The 26,015-nt window shown below is 47.4% G+C and overlaps 1 protein-coding gene across 1 annotated transcript in view; it reads left to right on the forward strand.

The window, feature by feature from the left end:
* Nucleotides 1–26,015, forward strand: part of LEO1 (LEO1 component of Paf1/RNA polymerase II complex) — a 233,683-nt gene that overhangs the window by 70,239 nt on the left and 137,429 nt on the right. Inside the window, exons 5-6 of the mRNA XM_086958300.1 lie at nucleotides 18,056–18,198; nucleotides 18,525–18,609. Coding sequence (XP_086814426.1) covers nucleotides 18,056–18,198; nucleotides 18,525–18,609 — 228 coding nt within the window. The remainder of the gene's footprint in view (nucleotides 1–18,055; nucleotides 18,199–18,524; nucleotides 18,610–26,015) is intronic.

The following is a 26,015-nucleotide window of genomic DNA, read 5'->3' on the forward strand; positions in this document are numbered from 1 at the left end:
CCTTGTCAGAAATTAGCAGGCAACTGGGTGTGGAACTGCCGGAGTCGGAGAGTGGAGATGAGGATGCCAAGGAGGAAACTGAGGATTCCAGACCCAGATGGCGTCAACAGGGCCGCAGGCGCCATCTCAAGAAATCCCGAACTGCTAAGGTCATGGAGGGTAGACGGTCAGCTTTGGAGGCCACTTCGGCAGACCTTCCCGGCACCCAGCCCGGCTGACCCTAGACACTATGCCTGACCGATTGTTTGCTTTCTTAAGGTCCGGGCCGTTGGCGGGAGGGAGGGGTCTTTCCTGTTGGTAATCCACCCCGATATCCTTTCACTGATCAACCATGGTTGATGGACTATGTGTTTTCGTCCTTTTTTGCTTGCTTAATATGTTTTGTAGTTACGGACTTGTTGGGGGGAGTTAACGGGGGGTGTCCAATGCTCCAAGTTCGATTTTCTCCTAGTGCTAGAGTAGCTCCACACGTCCGGGTAGCCCTTCCCTACATGGCGGTTAACTGTACTGGCGACGCCACACACAGTTCCTCAAGTACGAGCCTGACTCTGCCGATTATCGGTTATGCCTGATACCACACTTAGGATTTTAACCCTTAATGTGAGGGGTCTTAATAACCCAGTGAAGCGCAGGACGGTACTGTCATGTTTAGAGAACACACAAGCAGATCTATGCTTACTTCAGGAGACCCATTTGCTAGCGCGCGACTGTCATAGGCTGCGGTCCCGCAAGTTCCCCACTCAGTTTTTTTCCTCATGCTCCACTAAGATAGCTGGGGTGGCGATTTTGGTGGCTCAGCGGTTTAAAGGGGAAGTATTACATAAAGGTGCCGAGATCAAGAGGAGACTTCTGACCTGTCGCTTTGCCCTGGGTGGACTAACGTTCACTATTGGCTCCCTATATGCCCCGAATGAAGGCCAGGAGAGGTTCTTGCACTCCGCCCTTACTGAGGCCACAGCCACGTCGGACCGCAATATCATCTTAGGGAGCGACTTAAACCTAGTGTTTGACAACCTTATGAATAGAACCAGTCAGCACACCCACCAGGTAGGCGCACTTTCTGCAGAGGGACGCGGGCGACTGAATGACCTTGACCTATACAACCTTTGGCTCATTTTTCACCCCCTAGCTAGGGAGTACTCTTATTACTCTAATGCACACAAGACCTACGCAAGACTGGACCACCTGCTTGTCTCTACCCCAGTGTGCGCGTTCACGACCACAGTCAAGATAGGAGTGGTCTCCCTATCGAACAACGCCCCCGTACTCGCCACTCTCACCCTCCCACCCACATTGCGCCCCTCCAGGGTATGGTGTCTTAGAGACACTCTCTTACACAGGGCAGACGTTGTGAAGCACATATAAAGCACCATTACTGACTACCTCTCCCATAATGCGAACTCTGATACCACTTTTGCAACCCTGTGGACAGCGCTGAAGGCCGTAGTTAGAGGGGAATTTATTGCGCTCTCGACTGCTGACAATAGGGAGCGCCAGCGTAAGCGCAATGAGCTCACACAGCGCGTCCGCGAATTGGAGCAGATGCACCAGAGGACGGGAGTCCCAAGAGTGTGGCGACAGCTTAAGACTATGCACCATCAATTGGCTGCTCTTGAACAAAACAGAGCATAGTTCGAGGCTCTATGACAGAGGCACGCTTACTATACGGGGGTGATAGGTGCGGGCGCCTGTTGGCCAATAGACTGCGAGAGATCCGCCAGCACCAAGGGGTCAAAGAGATTGTCAGGTTGGACAGGACTAGTGTATCGGAAGATGCTGACGTAGCGGAAACATTCTGTGACTTCTAGGCTACTCTCTACACTGGGGGTCAGTTAGACAGTACTGAGGGAGTTGCCTTTTTGGACTCTGTTTCCCTGCCCTCTCTGACAGCGGCTCAGGCCAAATACCTAGACAGGAATATCCAAACAGAGGAGGTCATAGCTGCTATATCCCGCCTTAAGTTGGCGAAAGCCCCAGGACCGGACGGCTTCTTCGCTATCTTCTACAAGAAGTTTTGCGCGGTGCTTGCCCCACTTCTTACTCAGCTGTTTAATTCCTTTGATGAACAGAGAGGGATACAGAGTGACATTTCAGGAGCCTCAATAGTAGTGATCCCTAAACCTGGGAAGGACGGGACTAAATGCGGGGCATATCGCCCGATATCCCTCCTCAACTTTGACCTTAAATTGTACACAGGGATCCTGGCCGCTCGTCTAGCCCCTCATATGCCAGGCCTTATCGATCCGGATCAGGCGGGCTTCATCCCTGACCGCCAGACGTCAGACAACACCAAGAGGTTTCTCCTCCTTATAGAGAAAGCTACTCGGGTGCCCGGGGAATATATGATGATGGCCATTGACACCGAAAAGGCTTTCGATCGCGTTTATTGGCCCTATTTGGAGCGTGTGCTGGAGAGGGTGGGGATAAGGGAGAAATTCCGTACCATGATTTTTAACTGCTACAGATTCCCTATGGCCACGGTCAGAGTGAACGGATACACCTCCTCTAGTTTTCCCATCTAGAGGGGCACAAGATAGGGGTGTCCTCTATCGCCCCTTTTTTTTGCCCTGCACATGGAACCTCTGGCTCAGAAAATACGGCAATTGAAGGGATCAAGTTTGGCGGCTATGTCCACAAGATTAGTTTACATGCTGACGATGTGTTGATCTCACTAACTAACCCGAGGGCAGCCCTGCCGGCGTGCTTGGCAGATTTAGACGCCTTTGCCCGAGTTGCCGGATTCAAAGTGAACGCAGACAAGTCGATGGCATTAGACCTCTCGTTGCTCCATTCCACCCGGGAATAGCTGCAGAGTTTGCTCTCCATTCAATGGGTGGTGAATACAGTCCCGTATTTGGGAATCCAGCTGGCACTTTCCTGCCTTGCTATGATTGCCACCAACTATGCTACCCTTCGCCGGAAAATCAGTCTTGAGGTTGGTTGGTGGAAGCACTACCCTCTTTCCTGGTTAGGCAGAATTGCTGCGGTCAAAATGACTATTTTGCCCCAGATCCTCTATCTCTTCCGAACTTTCCCTCTCCGACCACCTGTTGGATGGATTCGTCAGACGCAATCCGACTTGGCCCAGTTTATCTGGAATGGTCGGAAGCCGCGAATGCGGAGAACGCTGGTCACACTCCCCCCCGGAGATGGGCGGACTGGGAATTTCTGATTTCCAGCTGTACTTTCAAGTGGCACAGTTGCGATACCTGGTCGAGTGGAGTAGATGGGAATCAGAGAAACATTGGCTGTTTCAAGACCAGGCGGTGGCGGCAAGACCATTGCAGGAGATCCCTTTTCTGCGCAAACCTCACATGCCCCCGAACTTGTATGCCTCGCACATAACACGGGTTCCCCTTGAGGTATGGGACGCCACCAATATCAAACATGACCTTACAACCTTTCCGTCTCCCCTCACCCCGGTGGTCGACAACCCTGATTTTACCCCGGGCGCAGTAGGGGCGGCCTTTGCACACTGGAGGCCTGCTGGTTGCCGGTCTTTGTACCACATGTATGGAGCAGAGGGAGTCGCTCCATTTTCCCAATTTCGGCAGGAGTACAGTGTCCCGGAGATTGAACGGCTAAGATACTTACAGGTGCGGCATTGGGCACTCCAACTGCAGGCCCGCGTGAGCGCGGATAGGCGCTTATCCTCATACGAAAGATGGGTTATCACCCGCACGTCCGATGCCAAGCTCATCTCCGATCACTACAAGATGCTACAGGCCACACAGGTGTACACACATAACCCGAGCAGAGAGCGGTAGGAGAGAGAACTAGGCAGGACACTCACCCACAAATAATGGGAGGGGATATACTACAGGGCCCGACACTCTGCGTACCACATGGGACTCACAGAGACATTCACGAAAGTTGTGACGTATTGGTATTATACCCCGGAAAGACTACATGCGATGGACCGCAACCGAGAGGTGACCTGCTGGCGTGGCTGTGGCCGGGTTGGCAACTTGGTGCATTTGTTGTGGGAATGCATACATATTCAGCCCTACTGGGCTCAAGTGTTGGATGAGATAGATAAGCCCTTTGAGACAGAAATCCCATGCTTCCCGGCTTATGTACTAGTCTTCCTAATCCCCTGACTTACCCACTAAATTCCCATAGAGGCAGGCAAATGGCCATCGCGCTAGGCTCAGCGGTCAAAACATACTCGCGCATTGGCGCACTCCCAACACACCTTTCTTTGTAGGATGGCTTCAAAGATTGTGGCATGTGCTTGGGATGGAGAAATTGTCACTCACTATGGCGGGAGAGGGATCCAGATATGATGACCTATGGCACCTATTTCTGTTGCTTTTGGCTACCGAATTCCGAGAAGTCACATGCCCCTGATATCTTAGACTGCTGCATCTCACGGAGCCACAGAAGACAGACTGTTAAGCAGGTCACTGTGGGCTTAGCATAGTTTGGGGGAGGGACGTGTGGTTAGTGGGAGACAGGAGTACTGGACGGGGGGGAAGGGGTTTCTGGGGAGAGGGGGTTGTTTTTTCCTTTTTTCTTATTATTATAATCTCTACGTAATATACGTGCAATTGGCCGATTCTATTTCGACTGCTGGGCTTGCGCCTTCAATTGGCTCTGCCCGGTTGTACTGCTTAGACTTTGATTGAAGACAGCTAAATGTACATGCAGACGTTTGTGTGTTGAAAATCAATAAAGACATTTAAACCATAAAAGCATCAGATAAAACCTCTGCGTTCTAGTAAGAGTTTGGCTAGAGCAGGTTTCCACTCCCATTAAGACCAACGTTAGACTTAGTGTTTAATTCAAATCGAAGATGCAGTTAACCACATTCTCCACATCCTGCCAGTAGCCTTTACCTTTGGACATGTGAAAAAGATGTGTTGGTCATCAGCTCTTTAGAGACCACACCTACGATATCTAGGGGTCGGCTCTTGTGCAAACTTTGCTATCTTTTGAGGGGGACAGTCAATATTCATGCAAAAAAAGCGTGCAGGCCAACGATGGCGGCCGCAGCTTAGAGAGGCTCCCGTGACGAGGCGGCTTCCCACTGAAATCCGATATATTTATCCTGATTTGCACAGTGTTTGAAGGGGTGGACCGGACCCGGAGTCCTTGCGGCACCCAGCGCAACATTTTTGGGACGGCGACGGCCTGAGCGCAGCTCGAAATCGCTTGGCGGAGACCGGAGTGAGGAGAGGCCTACCGTCTTCCTGGAGGCAGCGGAGTTGCGGACAGAGTGAGGCCGGCCGGAAATAGATTCTCGGCGGCGGTGATTGGCCGGAAGTGCCGGCTTCTGGGACGCACTGCCGGAAAATCCTTGGAGCATCCTCCGGCGGCCCGGTGACACAAGCGGGGCACTGCGGCGTCCAGCGGCAGCAGACATAACCGTGAGGTCACGTCCAGAGGCGCTGCGGACAACGCCGGAGATCGAGAAACCAGATCCGCCATTTTGCGCGCTGGACGCGCGTCGCGCCCCGGGCTCCTGCAGCAGCCACCCTCGCTGGGCGGGGATCGGAACAGCCTCCCGGGGGAGAACACGGAGATCCGCTGTCTTTGCAGCATTGCTCTTGAAAGTGTCGGCGAGCGGAGGTACGGCGGTCCGCTACAACAAGGGCGGTGAGTTGAAACCCCCCCCTCTCTTGGAAAGACTTTAAAGACGGCAGGCGGGATAATACCAGAACGCCTACTGAGGGGGCACTACAGCACGGCAGAACACGGGGACACGACCCAGCACCGGCCACAACACACGGTCCCCCACCTGACATGGTCACGGACGCTCTGCAGGCAAATAGAATCAGCGGGCCACATAAGCTGCGGCACTAGTAGGTGGTGTACCACTTCACGTATCTATCGTGCAGATAGCGCCCTACCCGACCTCACGTTTCTATTGGGGAGGAACCCAGCAGACAAAGGCCTACGAGGAGACACTACTCTTCTGCATTGAGAAGTCAATTGCGTTGCCGCCTCACGGACGGATATAAGTGAACAAGTAGACAGCCCTTCTTGGCCCGAACACCGGCCCTCAGCGGCGGATTGCAACGCCCGTAAGAACAGAACCATGTCCAACAGAGGCGCCAAACATAGCACTACCCAGGCCAAGCTAGACAAATTCGCCTATGAGAGGCAAACTCCTCCCCAAGAACAGCGCAAGAATGCGGGGAAAGCGACGGAGACCGAGGGGACGAAAAAAGCCACACTTGAGGATGTCTTGGCGGCACTGGCCCAGGTGCAAGCTATGGTGGGTGCTACAGCCACCGAGGTCACCTTGATACGGGCGGACCTCCAAAAAATGAATGAAAGGGTCGAACAGGTTGAGGTTGTCACCAAATCCTTGGTCGAAGATGTGTCCGAACTACAAACGGCGATGGAACGTCTACAAACTGACAACAAACTGCTCAGAGAAAAACTGGCCCATCAGGAAGGACGCTCCCGGCGCAACAACGTCCGAATTTTAGGTGTGCCAGAATCTGAAGATACGGGTGCAGTTGACCTATATGTAGAAGACGTAATCAAAACCAGACTCCAGCCTAAGGGACTCTCGAACTTCTTTTCGGTGGAGCGGGCCCACAGAGTGCCGGGGGCAAACCTAAGACAGGAGGTCCGCCTAGGCCAATACTGGCAAGGCTGTTCAACTTCAGGGACCGCGACGCCATCCTACAGGCTGCAAGAGTGGCGCCGGCCATCCAAATCCAGAACTCGAGAATAGCCTTCTTCCCAGATTACACAGCGGAGGTCTCCAGGAAGAGGAGGACGTTTCTGGAGGTGAAAAAAACATTAAGGGAGAAGGAACTGCCATACTCTATGCTTTTTCCGGACCGGCTGCGAGTGGTAGCGGACAAAAAGGTGTGGTTTTTCGACTCCCCGGACGCTGCCCGGGACTGGCTCGAGGGATGGCACACCGTGGATCGGCAGCGAAGAACACACAGATCTAATCACAACCGCAGAGGGGACAGCAGGACTGGCTCACAGACGTCTGGTCGAGAAGGAGCGGAGGGCTCTCCCTCCCGTGGATTTGCAGGGGCAGGCGGAGAGGAATGACCCCCCTGCTCTGGGTCCTACGATAGAGGCAATCGCTGACCGTTAACACACTGTTTAGCAGCTGCACATGGACACTGGCATGGCTACCCTGGAAGCACGCAGGGATGCCGCCTGCTCGGGAAGACGCTCTCCCCCCTACATGCAAGTACTCTGGTTGTGGGATGGGTCAAGCACTCTGCTCAGTTGGGGAGGCGGGCAGTTGAAAGTCCGTTAGGCAGGGTAGCAGGGAGGGGGGGATGGGGGAGGGGTTGTACTGTTACAGTTAGGAATACATATGTACGGTCGAAGACAAAGACTAGGCTTCCACATGAGTCAATACAAGGCGGGTGGAGAGGGCAATGGTCGTGTGCCTCTATGAGGACCGTCCTCATTTTACTACGCGACTGCGTAGCCAACACGCATGACACACTTGCTAATCGATATACCATGGACCCCATAGTACCAAATGGCTGATGTCCCAATTCCTGAAAGGGGTGAAATAGACGCTGAGACACAGTGCCCCTCCTTACGCCTAATGACTTGGAACGTGAGAGGACTGGGGGACAAGGTTAAACGGGGGCTGGTGCTAACTGCACTTAAGAGACAGAAACCCACCATAGCGCTATTGCAGGAAACACATCTGACAGGGGGGGCTACCAAGGCCTTGGATAGAAGAGGCTATAAGATGATAGTCCACTCTGATTTCACGTCCGGCTCCAGAGGGACCGGTATCCTGATACAGAAAAACACACGGTTTATCCCTCTACAGACTAAGACTGACTATCAAGGCTGCTTTGCGGCACTGCAGGGGCAGTGGGAGGGAAAGCTTTTCAACCTGGTTTCAGTTTACATCCCACCGGCACTACACTCGGTACACGTCCCGAAACTGGGGGACTTTATTCTGACTCTCCCCGAGGGGGAGGTTATCCTTGGGGGGGACTTCAATGCAATTCTGGATACACAACTCGACAGGTTTCCAACACCGATCCCCACGGGAGGAGTCCCCCACCTCCAACGGTTCCTAACAGCCATGGGCCTGATTGATATTTGGAGGCACCTCCACCCCGGTTCGAGGCAATACACTTTTCATTCCGCAGGATATGGCAGTCTATCTAGAATCGATCACTTCCTGACCCTGGGAGATGGACTCAGACATATAGATACAATTGCAATCCACCCTCGAGGGATCTCGGACCACTCCCCACTTACCTTCACACTTTCCTCTCAGGAGCGATCGCGCAAACGCATATACCCCATACACGCCACTTATCTCAAGATTCCCCTGGTTCGCAAGGCTCTTAAAAAGGTGACAACACAATATTTCAATGAGAATGTCCATTCAGTGCGCTCCTCCGAGATACTATGGGAGGCATATAAAACGGTCTTCAGGGGACAAGCCATAAACTCCATCACGGGCTACAAAAGAGAACAGTCTCAGGAACTAGTTAATCTGAACTTAACTTTGCAAGCATTGACAACAACACACGAACAACATCCCACTCCATCCACCCTACCCGCACTTACTATTCAACAGCAGCTATACAACGATCACTTGCGCATCCAAGTAAAAAGGCACCTAACGAACACTCAAAATAGGATCTACGAGGTGGGCGACAAGGCGGGGAGAATGCTGGCATGGCTTGACAAAAGGGAAGGGAATTCTAGGGGAATCCAACGTTTGAAGGATGAACACGGGGGGGTACATACGAACCCAGGACGTATTGTTGAACTGCTCGCGACCCACTTTGAACGGGTGTACACCCCTGAACATGTGATTACACCCGAGATGGCCAGAGCAGTATTAACACCGATCGAGGTCCAAACATTATCCTCGGAAGTATCGAGTGAGTTGGAAGCGGACATCACCGCTGATGAAATCCAATTGGCAATTCGTGCCTTAAATCCGGGTAAAGCAATGGGACCTAATGGAATACCTATTGAATGGTATCAAGCAGTGCCTGAGACCCTCAGTAAACATCTGCTGGGGATGTTTAAGGAATGTCTAGAGAAGGGTTCACTTACGCCGGACCAGAGAGCGGCGACTATAATAGCCGCATCCAAGCCAGGCAAACCACCTGAGGAATGCTCCTCTTACCGCCCCATATCGCTGCTTAATGCAGAGGTCAAAATTCTTGCCAAACTCCTAGCAACAAGAATCTTGCCCCATTTACCGTCACTTATACACCCGGACCAGTCTGGATTTATGCCACACAGAAATACAGCGTTAAATCTGCGCAGAGTGCTGGCTAGGGCGGACTCGATCACCACACAAGCAGTGATATTAGCCCTTGATGTTAAGATGGCATTTGATCTTGTGGAATGGGCATACTTGAGACATTGTCGCTCTTGGGATTTGGACCCTGCTTTATTGCGTGGGTTAGACTGTTATACACTGACCCGGTAGCTCGGGTGGTGGCTAATGGACATATCTCGCGCGTGTTCCCACTAGGGAGGGGCACAAGACAAGGATGCCCCCTCTCGCCATTATTGTTCGCGATCTCATTGGAACCCCTTGCCACTCTTATAAGGACCTCGCCCCTACTCAAGGTCATATGCTGGAGGGAAGGATGGCAGGACCGGCTGTCTCTATATGCAGACGACATGCTGATTTATCTAACAAATCCAGAAAGCGGAGTGCCGGCCCTCTTACATCTCTGTGATACTCACGGAAGGATATACGTTAAATTGGAGTAAATCTGAACTGTATGTTCTGAAGGGGCAGGTCCCGGCCCTCGACCCGGGATGCCCTCTGACGATAGCGGGTTCATCATTTAAATACTTAGGCATTCAGGTTACTAGTGACTCCGCTGAGTTTATGGACAAAAATCTGAAGCCCCACTTAGAAAGACTCAAGCAAGATGTTACATTTTGGTCGGGACTCCCGCTAACGCTCCTGGGAAGAGCTGCACTTTATAAAATGATGGCCCTGCCACGATTTTTATATGTCCTTGAAAATACACCTTACCCGGTAGCCCCTAGGTTTTTTCAAAAGGTTGCAGCATTGGTATCTAACCTCCTATGGGGGAACCTCCCTGCACGCATCGCACAATCTAAATTGCATAGAGGTTGGTACGACGGTGGTATCGCCTTACCTAACTTAAAACTGTATTACTGGGCGGCACACCTTAAACCCATCAACCAATGGATTCATGCTTCGCAAACCGAGCCAGCATTCCAGGGCGCAATTAGGCACTAATAGCTTACTGGCTCCATTATACGACCAACGCAAAATTCGCGCCTTAGTGGGACCCACCAAACTAACGGTAACGCTTTGGCATACAGCGACGGCTGCTCTAGGTTGGAAGGGGAGGATCAACAAACTGACTCCACTGTGGGACTCTCGAGTCTTAGGCAACATGAGGAACAGCAAGGGGTTCTCACACTGGGACACTATAGGGATATCCACGGTGGGCGATCTCTGGGAGAGGAGCGGGGTGATACCCTTCGATAGACTGAGAGAATTGTACGAACTTGGCGAAAGAGAGCTCTATAGGTACATCCAGATACAACATGCATTGCTCACGGCTCTGCCCCCAGACACAGACCTGCCCGAGTCTTCCCCGCTGGAAGACCGCCTCCTCACTGACTTTATGATTGAACGCGCAACATCGCTTATCTATCGTAAATTACTCAACAACTTATCAGACCCAACACTGTCATTGAAGGCGAAATGGGAGGGAGACACTAGTGAAATGGACGAACATGAGTGGAATGAGGCACTGGGGTCACCTAAGGAAGTGGGCATCTCTGCACGACTACGACTAGTGCAACTGAAAATACTACACAGGGTGTACTACACTAGGACTATGCTACATCGTATTAACAGGGTACAGCACCCCTACTGCCTTAGCGGGTGCGGGGAGGAGGGCACTTTTTTCACACCATATGGGACTGCCCCCGGATTCAGGAATATTGGAGACAGATACTGCGAACAATTTCACAAACACTAGAAATGTCGCTATTGCCTGAACCGAAGAGGTGCCTTTTAAACATATGGGAGCCTACTGACCTCTCTAGACATGGGCAACGCTGGGTTACAGTGGGATTGATGGTAGCAAAACGAGATATCGCACAACGCTGGGGAGCGGCAGAAGTGCCAACCAAGTCACAATGGTGTTTGAACATGGATAAGGTAATGATAACGGAAAGGGCGGTGTACTCTAACCGTGCCTACCCGGGGAAATGGAATAAAATCTGGACCAAATGGAATGTATACAGAGGGGAGATTTGTGATCCCTTGCCGAAGGAAGACCAGGATGAGTCAGATGAGGAAGAAGAAGAGGGCTAGTACTGCGGACGATTTGTTAGGGAAGGGGAAGCCAGGGACAATGCGAGTGACCTCTTTACTACGTTACTAGGCGGGTTAGACAGGGGGGGGACTACATGGAACTCCAGTTAAGAGGGATATATACTCGAGCACAAACATGGCCCCCAGGGGCTTTTAGCGTGAGTGGGAGAGGGACTAGAACGGGACACTTTAGTGAGGTACTTACAACACGGTCAGTATTGCTCTACACACGGCCACATTACTATTCCTAACTTTTACTTTGGTTTGTTGTTGTTTATGAAAAAGGGGAAATCAAAAACCACTAACAACTGTGACACTGATGCATATGCTGCACCTCATCATCGCAGCGGCTATATTGTTATGTATTAAGACGGATACTCTACTAAAGACTTTGTGGTGCTGCAATGTGACTAACAAATTGCTATAGCGGCCAGCCCGAGGGGTTGTAGGCGTTCCGCTGTGTAACTTAATGGTGCAATAAAGGTTTTTGGGGAAAAAAAAAAAGCGTGCATTTAAGGGAAGCATGCCCTCAAGCGCTTTATTAAACCTCAAATCCCAGAATGCATCAGGGGGATTGGACATCGGTCTCGAGGTAGCAGTCCTCTTTCACCATGAAATTGCCACACCCAATCATGAGAGACTCACCTGTTTAAAATTAACATCATGTTAGAATGTGCGAACATTTGTAACAAGCTGATGAAGGCAGCACGCCGAAAACGTTTCTTGTGAATAAATGCACTTCTGATGGTGTCCCGTGAGTGAGGCGTTTCTTTTGAAACAGATGCTTTGATTTTAAGTATGGGTCACCGCCATACTAGCCCCACCCGTCCACAAGAGTGCGCAGATTGCCCTAACGGTGAACTTTGGGAGCGTGATTCAAATTGGCAATTGCACCACCATGCAGGATTGAAGGTACCACCGCCGACCAATGTTGACAGTGATCCATACTGTCCATACTGGCCATTCGACCAGCTCCAGTGGCCTGTACTGTAGGGTCCGGTGGTTGGGACACCGTAAGGAAGTGAAATACCTGGCACAATGGAGGTTTGATCACTCAGGTTGAGGTGAGCTTAAAGAGGACAGTGAGTATTCATGCAAAAAAAGCGTGCATGGAAGGGAAACATGCCATTCAGACGGGATACAGTTCCCTCAAGCGCTTTATTAAACCTCAAATCCCAGAATGCATCAGGGGGATTGGACATCTGTCTCGAGGTAGCAGTCCTCTTTCACCGTGAAATTGCCACACCCAATCATGAGAGACTCACCTGTTTAAAATTAACATCATGTTAGAATGTGCGAACATTTGTAACAAGCTGATGAAGGCAGCACGCTGAAAACGTTTCTTGTGAATAAATGCACTTCTGATGGTGTCCCGTGACTGATGGTGTCCTGTGAGTGAGGCGTTTCTTTTGAAACAGGAGCTTTGATATATATATCAAACCGCAGAAGAAGGAAGGACAGGAGATGGGGCAAGCACAATGCAAAAAACAGAGAAACCCACATACAGTAGGAACAGACTGAGATAAAGGAAACAACAGGGACTGACAACACAGTAATAAACATGACCAATATGGCTTTAACAAAGGGAGAAGGACAAATCCTCGCTCTTGGTTTATCGTTCTGCAAAGAAACAACCTTTGACTACACGCAAATAAGGGTAGATATGTACCAATTCATACGTAGACTTAAACTACTAAAGTATTTCTTCAACAATCAGAGAAAAACGCACGAAGGAGACAAGGACATGGCCACCGCAGCACTGAGCACGTTATGTGTTGCCGATATGACTATACTGAGACACATGACAGAGCTGGTAAACGATGATGAGACAGGTCTGATAACTACAATGGAAGCAGCAATCAGATTAGATTTAAATATCCATGAAACTATTCACATACCTTTCAAACCTAAATCTGTTTTCACTCCTCCCATGCCCAAAGATGATATTGATATATTTGCGGGAAATCTTAAAGAATTGGCTAAAACCAGCAGCAATGATTTCATTAAATCAAAGCATAACCAAAGGACTGAGTACTCCAAAATCATGCAAAAAAATCAAAGAACGAACTGACATTATAGTACGTTGGTCAGACAAAGGGGGAAATGGGTTCTCTGGCCCCTTGAAATGTACAACAGAGAAGCGATGACCCAACTGCAAGGCAAAAACGGCTACAATCGTATCAGTGCTACCAACATCATTAGTGTCAAAGAGAAATATCACAGATGTCTTTATGAGTGGAGGGGGACGGGCTTCATCTGTAGACAGGAGTTTAAATTTATGAAGAATGACAATCCAGTGACACCACAACTCTATTTGATCCCAAAGATTCACAAAGATGCAGAGTGTCCACCGGGGAGACCGATCATATCTGCAATTAGGGCCTGTTTGAAAATACCAGCAAATGTATTGACTTCTTTCTCCAGCCTTTTCTCCAAAAACTACCAGCTTACATAAAGGACACTACCGATTTCTTTTATCTACAATTTATGACTGTAATTGGAACGATGACTATGTTTTCATGACATTGGATGTGCAAAGTCTGTATACCAGCATTAGACACAGGGATGGCCTCAATGCTCTTAATCACTACTTAGGCACGATAGACATAGGGCTGCACCATCATACAGTCATGCAAGTGCAAATGGCAGAGTGGTATTTGGAGAATAATATCTTCATTTTTGACAGGCTCTTCTGAGAACAGATACAGCGCACGGCCATGGGTACTTGCTTCGCTTCCACCAAAGCTAATTTGCATATGGACTGGTGACAGGGGCTAGTACTCATAAAGACATACCACACACAATTGTCAGAAAATGTCAAACTATATAGCAGATACATAGACAACATCTTCATCTTGTGGCAAGGCTCAGAACAGAGTGTGATAGAGTTTGCGACTGAAATCATCAACACTCTAAATTTAAGATTCACATACACCACCAGCAAGGAATCAATCGTATTTCTTGACTTGGAATTGTACATTTGTAACAATAATGTACAATCCAGAACCTTTAGGAAGCTAACATCTGGGAATGCCATTCTCCACGCTAAGAGTTTCCATCCTACTAACCTCATAGAGAGCATCCCCTACGCTGAATGCTTGAGGATGAAGTGAAATTGCAGTACCCAAGCGAGCCTAAACAACTCAACAGAGGGCCTCTTCACAAGACTCAAAAACAGAGGGTATAACAGCAAAACACTTTCAAAAGCAGAACAGAAGTGTGCTGCTACCAAAAGAGAAGATCTTATTTTTAAAAACAAAAATAAAGATCAAGGTCCAAAACAGTCTCTAGACACAACTCCCAGACTTTTCATAGGGTACAACACCTACCATTCCAACCTACGAAACATCCTGTACAGACACTGGCCATTCGTGCGCAGTGACCCCTCTATAGGCCCCTTTTGCACCCAGCTCTCCCAGTTAACTTTTAGGAGAGCTAAAGTCCATGAAACTAGAACTAGTTTGTATACAGGTAAAATGTATGAGTTGGCTCAAATCGCAGAATGGCTTCCTCAAATACGTAAAATGTAAGACCTGCAAACATGGAGTCAACACTAGAAAAGTCTCTCTTCCCCTCAGAAAAACCCCCTGTGAAATCCGGTGGAGCTATACTTGTAAAACGGATTTCGCAGTTTATGTTCTGCGTTGCACTTGCAACAAACTGTATGCCGGGAGCACCATCCACCCCGTACATGTTGGGATACTGCAGCATCTAAGAGCGATCAGTAATGATGAGCCTGCCTATCTTGCAGCCCGCCACATAAACACGCAACACGGGGGCAGAGCAGAAGACCTCACATACTTTGTGATTGACAGTATAACGAAAAACACAAGAGGTGGAAATAGATCACTAGCTCTCAGGAGACTGGAATCTAGATGCATCATTCTGCTAGATTGCAAAATCCCGAATGGAATGAACGCACAGTAATGTACATTTATAAACTAGCCTCTGTCTAGTACACGTAACTTAAGCTGCTGTTTTGCGTGAGTCCTAACCAGCATAGATGAAGGGATTAATTTTCTCCCGGTGTTTTTTTTCCAGAAGGCTAAAATATGAATAATGGGCACATACCGTTCTTACTAAATTACGGACAACAGAGAAGGACCTACCTCTTTATTCCTCAAATCATCAGATTCCTTCACGGCCACCTGTTGTGCTGTTTAAGTGCATGATATATATTCTCCCAGCTCCTGTTGTGAAATTCTGCTTTTGTGTAAATATATTTTGGGCGTGTGACATGGTAGAATAATCCTGTAGCCATAGCATTCTCCTACATTTCACCTAAAACATGGAACGACCTACCTCAACACATCAGGGCCTCCTCCTCACTTCTTGAATTCAGCAAGAAGCCGAGGACATGGCTCTTCGACTAACTATCTTACGCCTACATGCTGTTCCAGCGCTATGATACCCTCACAGGTGATAAGTCACACTAGACAAATACACAAAACATAGCATAAGCTAGTTATGAGAGCTAGTTTTGCATACTGAAACAGGTACTGATAACAAAAGTTTTACCTGTTTCTTTCTTAATGTTGTCACTGTGGGTAAAATGACCACCTTTATAGAGATGGATACTGTGCATGCTCCACATTATTCCCCAAACTAATGTTTAGGCAGGCAAAAATTATCCTGTTCGGTGGTCAGAGCCTGGCTTACCTCTAGTTCCGGCAGTGTTACCCATCTGCTGTTCTGTGCCCTTGGTCAAAAAAAGATCTATCTCATGTGGTTAGTCAACATGAAATACTGCTGTCATTCTGTTCCAGCAAGTAGTAACTTTGAACAGAGAAAATTCCATCGCATTCATGGAGTAATAGCCGTACTTCTGGTTAAGCCCGGTAATATCTGATGCATTTCTGTCTAGCTCTATGTTCAGCTGCTGAGAGCTTAAGGCAAGAAATGGATGTATCCATCATAATAATTAGGACATTGTACAGTATTATTTAATGTCTAAGATTATTTGCCTTGACCCATATCAGTGTATCCAGAAATTGGGTTTCACTCTCCAGTTAAACGAAAACAAAAAGAGAATTTGACCACCTGTGAGATAGATTTGCCTGCTTAGAGCAAAAATTACTTCAGAGAGATTGGATCATAGTCACTTAGAAGCCTCAGTTCTATTTTTAAATCGTGGAGACATATCAGAAAAGTTCTTTACCAGTGCCCAAGGCTTGGGTCATAAAATAAGTGAAAAGCATCTCCATAATTTTGTATTAATTGAAAGACTGAGGTGTAGCTATAGAGGAAATTCCACATGCAAACTTGGAGGAGTCAAAATAAAAATCCTCCTCCATTGGGGAGGGCAGGTTAAAACACTCTGAAACATTGATTGTGGTTCAAACCTAAAAATCAGCCTTCTCATACGATGAAAAGAAGCTTCTGACAAACCTTTCAGAGTTTTCACAAGTGACTTGAGACATAAACATTAAACAAGGCTCATTTCGGGTTTGCGAGTAGACATTTTAAGAGCGTGATAGTTCAGTAGTGGAGCTTGATAGTTCAGTGGTGCTGATAGCCAGTTATCATTCCACGCTGTTCAGCAAACTCATTTTAATATTGATCTTGCTTGGTCTAAGTGTTTCTTAAATTGTGGTTCTAACCACATTATCTTGATAACTTCTCTAGTTTCTTCTGATCAGCTTGACATGCTGTGTCCTGCATGGGTCTCTTACTTGCCGTTTTCAGTCCAATGATATCTAGCTGTATTTAATTGTATAGGAAACTGCTGTAAAACAGGAGCCTGGCTAAGTCACCTAGGTACTCCTGATCTCTTAAAAAGTAGAAGCAACTTCTTTGTCTGAAAGTATCTTGCTAAAGAAAATGTTATATACTCCTAACGCTTCCAAATATTTTTGAAGAGAAATTCTCATCCTTCGATTGATTTGTTGTCACTTGTCCGGAGTGGTGTGTTGTGCGGTTGGTCCATTGTGCATGAACTCTCTCGGCTTTAAAACCAGTCATCACGGTTTGGGAATCAGGCACACATATACTCTAAAACTCTTATCTGTTAATCAAATTTTTTTCCATGTAACTTATCTGTTGTTTTCTAATAATAGCTTTTTTTTTATCTTCCTAAAATGTGGCATGAATTAATGGAACTGCAGAGGTCTTAACTCAGGGTTTTACTGCAGGATAATTGTCTAGAAACTAATTCAGAAGTTCTGAGAAAACCAAGGGCTTCTTGTTTGTGAGAATGTATTCCATCCAAGTTGAACCCTTGATTTGGGAATGTTATTCTGAATCAAATGTTTTTTTTATAGAGAGCAACTACTACCCAAAGGTAAACAAGCGGCATACACAAAGAATCACACCAGAACCTGTATTAATGATAGGCTGCACTGCTCTGGTCTGCTCTGTGCATATTTTCAAATTAGTTCCCTGCTACTCGCATTCACTGTCACAATGAATGCTCTGTCCCCTGTACAGCTCTTAATTTATTCCTGCACAGGGGGAAGCACATTCATTATTGCCAGACCGACTGGTTGAAACCGCTGGTCTTTCTTTCACTGTGTAGGTATTTGACTCCAACAAGTTGGGGTTGTGATGGGTAGTTTATGTTTGGTCTGTGTATGATGGGATATAAGGGAGCGGGTGGCATTGATGGATGTGTCTGTATGGAAGAGTGGTTGAAACCTTTTGTCCTGTGTTGGAAGATTTCAAGCAAATTGAAGAGTGTTGAACAATTCTCAAAAGTGTACCAGTTATTTTAATAGTTTTGCTAATCTTTGCATCTATTAACAAGTTGATAAGATACTGCTTTTATTGTAGGATGATGAGGCAATGGACCTAGACCAGCAAGATGAACCAGTTCCAGAAACAAGGATAGAAGTCGAAATTCCAAAAGTGAACACAGATCTAGGAAATGATTTATATTTCGTCAAGCTTCCTAATTTTCTCAGTGTGGAACCTAGGTAATTTTACTGAGCAAATAAACATTTTATTACCCATTTTTTCTGAGCTTTTGTGTGAGTAATACAAACTATTAAAGTGCAAAATGTTCTGATACCGTCAGATTTTGTTCAGGGTAGACCAAGTTCTTAAGAGAATTTACGATTTTCAGATATCACCAAATTCTAAATAAGGTCCACAATGTAGACACAGAAGAGGAAAGTTAAAATGTTAAAGGCGAGAAACCATGCAGATTTAGTGGTGTTAAAGCACTGTAATAGGGTTGAGTAACACAGACCATGTTAAGCAGTTCTCAGGCAATTTAAAGTATGCTTTTGTTTTATTTCAGACCCTTTGATCCTCAGTACTATGAAGATGAGTTTGAAGATGAGGAGATGCTTGATGAAGAAGGTAGAACAAGATTAAAGTTGAAGGTATTAATTGAACGACTGTTGTATTACCTTTCACACTTGTATTGCTGGTTGCATGTTTCTTCTAAATGCTTTTAGACTTGTGCACTCATCAGACAGTTTTTAGTAAGTATTCATGCATTTAAGAGATGCAATAGTAGTTTTGTTTTAAAAATCTGATAAGATTTTAGAGTAAGTGAAAAAGGTTTTAATGTTACCTAATAATACATTAAATAATAATCTTTGCTAATTTAAGTTCTGCTGATTCATTAGAACATCTAAATACACAAGACATTATATTGACAGTATAAAAAAATTATTGTGAAAAAACTACATTTGAGAGCATATTCTATAATTATCGGAGGTATTTCCTTTCCCAGTCCTCATTTTCCCTCATGCTTCTTTGGGATAAGGAAGACTGGACAGCAGGCTGCCTTCCTGGTGCCCTGTTCGCGAATATCAGAAAGATGCCAGGGCACTTGCGGTGTGCCAGCAGTAATCCTTAGTGCCCTTCAACAAGACAGTTGGGGCTTGGGAGAGTTGAAGAAATAACTCTACCCTTGATGGATAGGAGCAGCGGATTTCAAATTTCCCTCCGACCTCTGCCCCTTGGTAGGTGAGGATTGGGTTCACCAGAAACCCTTATCCACTGACCAGGAAGTTGGTGTAGGGAGGCAGTTCCACTCCGACCAAGGTGGTAGGGATCCTGGGGCAGAGTCAACCCTTCCAACCTGGAGGTTGGTACTGGAGGGTCATATTCCAATAGGGCAAGACTAAGAGTATATAGAACCCCCCCAACCCCCAACCCCCCACCCCATTCCCGCTGCACCTCCCATAGGCCGGCCCTCACCCACCTAACCCATTGGTAAGGCTAGGGAGGGAAGAGGAAAGAAGCAAGCCGCCTCCAACCTCACCCTTTGGTTATCCAACACCGCCGACACCTTAGCACCACTGAAAAAACGTCAACACAAACTTAGCTACAAGAAGGCCTCTTGGTTCAACGATGATCTCAAGAAGTCCAAGAAACTGTGCCGCTCCCTCGAAAAGGCCTGGAAAAAAGACCCATCCACCAGCAACAAGGACGCCTTCAAAAGCGCCACCCGTACTCACCACCAACTGATCCGAAAAGCCAAGAAAACAGCATTCAAGGACCGACTTGACAACAACGCCCACAACAGCAAGGAACTTTTCAACATCGTCAAGGAATTTTCCAACCCCTCGGCCAACTCCAACGACATCACCCCCTCTCAAACCCTCTGCGACTCCCTAGCCTCATTCTTCCACAACAAGATTGCAGACATCCACAACAGCTTTGACAACCAACCCGGAAGCCAACCCACCCTACCATCTGCTGACCATCTACCCCCCGGAAATACCCTTAGCGCCTGGAACCCAATCTCCACTGAGGACACCATCCGCCTGATGAATTCCATCCACTCTGGATCCCCCACAGACCCATGCCCTCACCACATCTTCAACAAAGCAGACTCCGTCATAGCTCCGCACCTCCGAGACGTCATCAACTGCTCCTTCAACTCCGCTACCTTCCCAGAAGACTGGAAACACGCTGAACTCACCGCTCTTCTGAAAAAACCCACAGCGGACCCCACCGAACTCAAAAACTACCGCCCCATCTCGCTTCTTCCATTCCCGGCCAAAGTCATCGAGAAAGCCGTCAACAACCAGCTCGCCGCCTTCCTCGAAGCCAACAAATCACTCGACCCCTCACAATCTGGCTTCCGAGCCAAACCCAGCACAGAGACCGCCCTCATCGCAGCAACAGACGACATTCGAACTCTACTGGACAATGGAGACACAGTCGCCCTCATCCTCCTCGACCTCTCTGCAGCCTTCGACACAGTCTGCCACAGCACCCTTTTACAACGCCTCAGAAACATCGGAATCCAAGGAAAAGCACTGGAATGGATCACCTCGTTCCTCACCGGAAGAACCCAGAGAGTCCGCCTCCCACCATTCAAGTCCGAGGCCTCTGAAATCATCTGCGGCGTACCTCAAGGATCCTCACTCAGTCCCACCCTCTTCAACGTATACATGAGCCCCCTCGCGGCCATCGCCCGCCAACACAACCTCAACATCATCTCTTATGCGGATGACACTCAACTCATCCTTTCTCTCACCAAGGACCCCAGCACCGCCAAAACTAACCTACACGAAGGAATGAAAGAAGTCGCCGAATGGATGAAACAAAGCCGTCTGAAACTGAACTCAGACAAAACAGAAGTCCTCATCTTAGGTACATCCCCCTCTGCATGGGACGACTCCTGGTGGCCGGAAGCCCTCGGAAAAGCACCCATCCCGACAGACCACGCACGGAACCTTGGCGTCATCCTGGATTCTTCACTCTCAATGAACAGACAAGTCAGCGCCGTATCCTCTTCCTGCTTCAACATTCTTCGCATGCTCAGAAAAACATTTCGCTGGATCCCCTCCGAAACAAGGAAAACAGTCACCCACGCTCTAGTCACGAGCCGACTGGACTACGGAAACACCCTCTTCGCAGGTACCACCGCTAAACTCCAGAAGAAACTACAACGAATCCAAAACGCCTCAGCCAGGCTCATATTAGACATCCCACGCAATGAACACATCTCTGGTCACCTTAAAGACCTCCACTGGCTACCCGTCAATAAGAGGATCACTTTCCGACTGCTTACCCACGCACACAAATCACTCTACGACATCGGACCAGATTGCCTCAACTCTCGAATGTCCTTCTACTCCCCCTCCCGCCAACTACGCTCTTCCAGCCAAGCCTTCGCCACTGTACCTCGCATCAACAAGACCACCATGGGAGGCAGATCCTTTTCTTACCTGGCTGCCAAAACATGGAACTCACTCCCCGCTTACCTTCGCCTCACCCAGAATCACCTAGCGTTCAGAAAGCAGCTTAAAACGTGGATATTTGACAAATAATCCTCCTCCCCATCCTAAGCGCCTTGAAACCCTCTGGGTATGTAGTGCGCTATACAAATTTTATGACTTGACTTGACTTGACATCAGTTGTGAATGATAATGGAATGAGGCAAAAACAATTCTCCTTGGTAGTTCTGCAAGACTGGGAAAGCTGGTTTTTAATACCCTTGTTCTGTGACAAGGTGTTAGAATGGGGGTCTCTAATTGGCAGAGGTATGCACCTTTGTCCAAGTAGGGACCTTTCTTCTAGTGAGGGTAAGGGGGGCTACACACTTTATAAAACCCTTGCTCACCCCCTTGGTAGCTTGGCATCAGCAGACAGGCTTATCCCAAATGCAATGTGTAAAGTATTTGTACTCGAAACACACAGTAACTCAGTGAAAACAACACAAATGGACACCACACCAGTTTAGAAACAAAAGAATCTTTATCTAAACCAAACAAGACCAAAATGACAAAAATCCAACATAAATATATTGAAATAGTAATCAAAAACAGTTACTTGCAGAAGTAGCACTTGAAGAAACAAATAGATCCATCTGGGGCTATTACGACGTCGTAACAGGCATCAATCCAAAGTACGCCACCATCCATGAGGTGTGTGGTGTTTGGCATGGAGTCACACAGACCCCCAAACCACAGTACATTGGTAAACAAAGTCTATTGGGGATGCATGGCATCGTGGTGGTGAGGCGTCGATGCTGAGGCTGTTTCCCTGGTTGCCTTGGCGGAGGCTAGGCATTGTGTCCGCGAGGAGGTGACGTGTCTAGTCCCAAGCCGGGGAAGTCGGCGGTGAGGCGTCGGTTGCAATGAGGAGATGTGAAGTCGAAGAGTTCATGAAGTCATCATCGTTGGTTATTGGCTCCGTGATAACAGGAATCTGGTGGTGACTGCATCAATGCGAGCCATGGCGTAGGGAAGGCCGATAACTGAATGCGTAGACGGGCGTCGGAGCTGCGGTTCAGCTGTGGTGATGCGTTGTGTACTGCACGAGCGGTGCCCCTGGCCTCGGTGCAGGTTGTGGCTTCACTGGCAGCGTGGCTGACAAAGTCTCAGTTGTTTTTCTTGTTTTCTTTAACTTTATTCCAGCTCAAAAACAGTAGGACCAACCTCCAGAGGCCCAAAACTGGAATAGACACCTCCTGGTAGGTCAGAAGTTCCAGCAGTTGAGTTCAGGGAAGCTGGTGGTGAAGTCATTGTTTCCCTGAGACTTCAGAACAGGAGGCCAGCACACACAAGCCCTCTGAAATTCATCTTCAAGCAGATTTTCATCAAAGTTCTTGTCTTTGTCCTCTTCCTTGGCAAAAGCAGCAACCCAGCAAAGCACACTGCAAAGGGGCAGTACTCCTCCTTCCAGCTCTCCAGCTCTTCTCCTTGGCAAAAGGCTCCTCTTGAGTCCAGAAGTGATCTAATTTTCTGGGGGTTAAGGTTGTGTAATTATACCTCAGTTTGTGTTTGTTCACTTTGTGGCAAGGGGCTTGAGCCCAGTCCAAACCAATTCTGCCCTCTCTTAGGCATCTTGACCACAGGACGCGAAGACCGCCTTGTGCAGGGGAGACACTGGCTACTCAGGTGTAAGTGCACACGTGAAACTCCTTCCACTACTATAAATGCAGCCGAGGTCTATTTAGCTCACCCAGGGAAGGCAGGACGCACCTCAACCCCCTTGTGGCTGTCTACAGTGAATGCACATCCCCAGCCCCTGTCAGGCAATACATAAACCAGCAGAGGCACACAAAATGGTTAAATAAAAAAATGCCTACTTTCTGAAAGTGGTATTTTCAAACACACAATTCAAAAATCATCTCCCTAAAAAGATGTGTTAATAAATTCTGAGTTCAGAGAGCCTTAACTCCACTTCTTCATCTTGTCTCAATTGAAAGTTATATTTGCAAAATGTTACTCTCATGTTAGCCTATTGGACAGACAGCCTTCAATAGTAAAAACAAGTTGGTATTTCACTATCAGGACATAGTCACACGAATGGCACAAGTGAGAGCAGACTAAGTAGAGTGCATAAGCGGCCTAAGTTAGAAGGCCTTTGAGGGATCAGTGGGATTGAATAGACTGTGATTTGTGACGGGAAGCATCAGGGGCATACATGAGGACCTGGGCCTTCCTTGACAGGTACAGATATTGATGTAGCCCCATCTCCGTTTGCTCCCTGAGGGGATCCACTAGACTTCTGTGCACTGGTCTCACACTGGGTGTTGCCCTCTTCGAAGGTGAATTGGAAGGGTCACCTCCAGTGCTGTCCAGGGACACTGCAGTGTCCGCCAGCTACTACTGTTCTATTTCCCCTTTTTTTGCCGGATGGGGGCCCTCTCTTGAGCAACAGTTAATTGAGCATGTCATCGCACACAGGGAAAGAAAAAGCTTGGGCCCCTACTAGGGCAACACAATGGAGCAGTACACGAGTCCCCAGTCGGATATGCACAGACAGACACGTCAGGGGAGCCCTCGCAGAGATCCCAGTGCACAGTTGCTGGCAGAGCAGGCAGAAGAGCCTTCCAGAGACGAGATGATGGTGGCCATCGAGGGCTCTTTGGTATAGCTGGAGCAAAAGATAGAAATGGTGTCAGTTGAAGTCCATCTACTCCGCGCAGATCAGTGCAAAGCCTTCCTCAAAAAACAAATGGTGTCATCTCCAAGACATGGGCTCTAGAAGGTTTGGCGGAAGACACGAAAGCACGATCCTGTTGCAATAACGTTTGATTTTTGGGCTTCCCCGAGTGTGCAGAAGGAAGATCAATGGAGCAATTTGAGCGTGGCTGTGGGATGTGCTGAAACCGGAAGACCTTTCCTACTTTGTTGTTATTGAACGGGCACATAGAGTTCTTAATTATAAAGACAGTATCCTCTGGGCACATGTGAAATGGACATTGTTCGTTACAAGAACTAGAAAATGCCCATCTATCCTGATTCACATACAGAGGGTGCAGGAGACAAGAAATCTTTTCTAGAAGTCATTAGGAAATTGAAAAAATATGGACCTCAAATATATGCTCTTTTATCTGGCTAGATTGAGAGTGATATTCGAAAGAAAGTTCCACTTCTTCGCAGTGGTGGCTGGTGACATTTGAAAGTGGTGAGGCGTAAAGATTCAGGCTGAGTGCCCTGTGGCGAGCAAGCATAGCAAGTGAGCCCAGCTGTTATAAGATGGGTTTGGGGGGCTCTCCCCTGGGAAAAGTTTGAAAAAAGAGTGGGCAAATGGTTAATTTTTCAGCAAATTTGAGAAAGCAAAAAGGTTAATAAAGTAACTGTGAAAGTGTTGTTATAAAATCAGTAAAGACATTTCATTTAATGATGTAGGTAGCTGCTTATTCAGTATATTTGGAGAATTTCATAACACACTTTGAGATAACAATGGTGAGTACCTCACAGATTTCCTTATTTATGGATGTACCTTTACAAATAAAATCTACTGAGGAATACAAGGTTTTGGGATTTCTCAGACTGGACAAAATGAGACAGCATTAAAAGGCAGTAGAGCACCCTACAAGGAACTTTGTCTCATTCAGGTCACTTGTGGCCTGGTGATTCAATTGGTACTGTGTGGTTTGGGGTGATTTATGTCACTTGACCTTGTAACTATCTGTTTGCACACTTTGTTGTACAGCTTCACATAGTTTGTTAGCACATAAAGGTTCTGACAAGTGTTACGCTTTTGTTTTTTAGTAGCCAGCTAGCAGCATGCTAATGAAACACAAAAGCATAAACCATGTCAGAAACTTTACAAGTTTACACACAATATTTATTTTCTTCCTTTACCAGCACTACAGTGATAGAGGGCTCAAGACAGTGGGGCACACTTATAGCAGGCGCCTGAGAGGGGACTGGGCCTGTCCCGCAACGTTAATTGTTTGTTTAAACTCTTAGTTCACCTAACCAATGATTAAAATGAATAATTGATAAGGAATTGACTGTACAGAATGGGCAGCACCAGCGTTGGAGGAGTGAACAATTAAGAGGACTCTAGAACCTCCATTGAACCCCACCTTCTCTCGCACAGAGAAAAGGAGACCCAGAATGCACTGTTGTCATGAATCGTCAGAATAAATTAACAAGTTCAACACAAAACCTACTGTACTAGCGGAGATGAGCTGAATTAATGTTTGTAGGTCCCTTTCACAAGCAAACCGATCGATATGAGAAGAATTGAGGCAAGGTATTGAGCAACCATTAAAGTAAAACTAATTCGCCATTATCTCTTTACTAAAGGTAAATTCCTCAGACATCTGAGTCCTAATCATCTGTCACTCTTATACTTATACTAAGGCTGCTCTACTATATTGTATGTTTTTGCCTTCCACAACAGCAATGCTGAACTATACACACAATGACTTCCAGAAAAGTAAAAGTATATGTCCCCTGGGTCGAAGGTAGGGGGTTTTAAACGAAAACGTATCCAATAGCTATATGTTAAATAAAAAATAAAAAAACTATCACATGCTGTCATTAAGAACACAAGGAAAGTGAAATAAAATGTATGCCCC

Source organism: Lissotriton vulgaris, chromosome 2_1, assembly GCF_964263255.1.
Source record: "Lissotriton vulgaris chromosome 2_1, aLisVul1.2, whole genome shotgun sequence".
Classification (NCBI taxonomy): Eukaryota; Metazoa; Chordata; class Amphibia; order Caudata; family Salamandridae; genus Lissotriton; species Lissotriton vulgaris.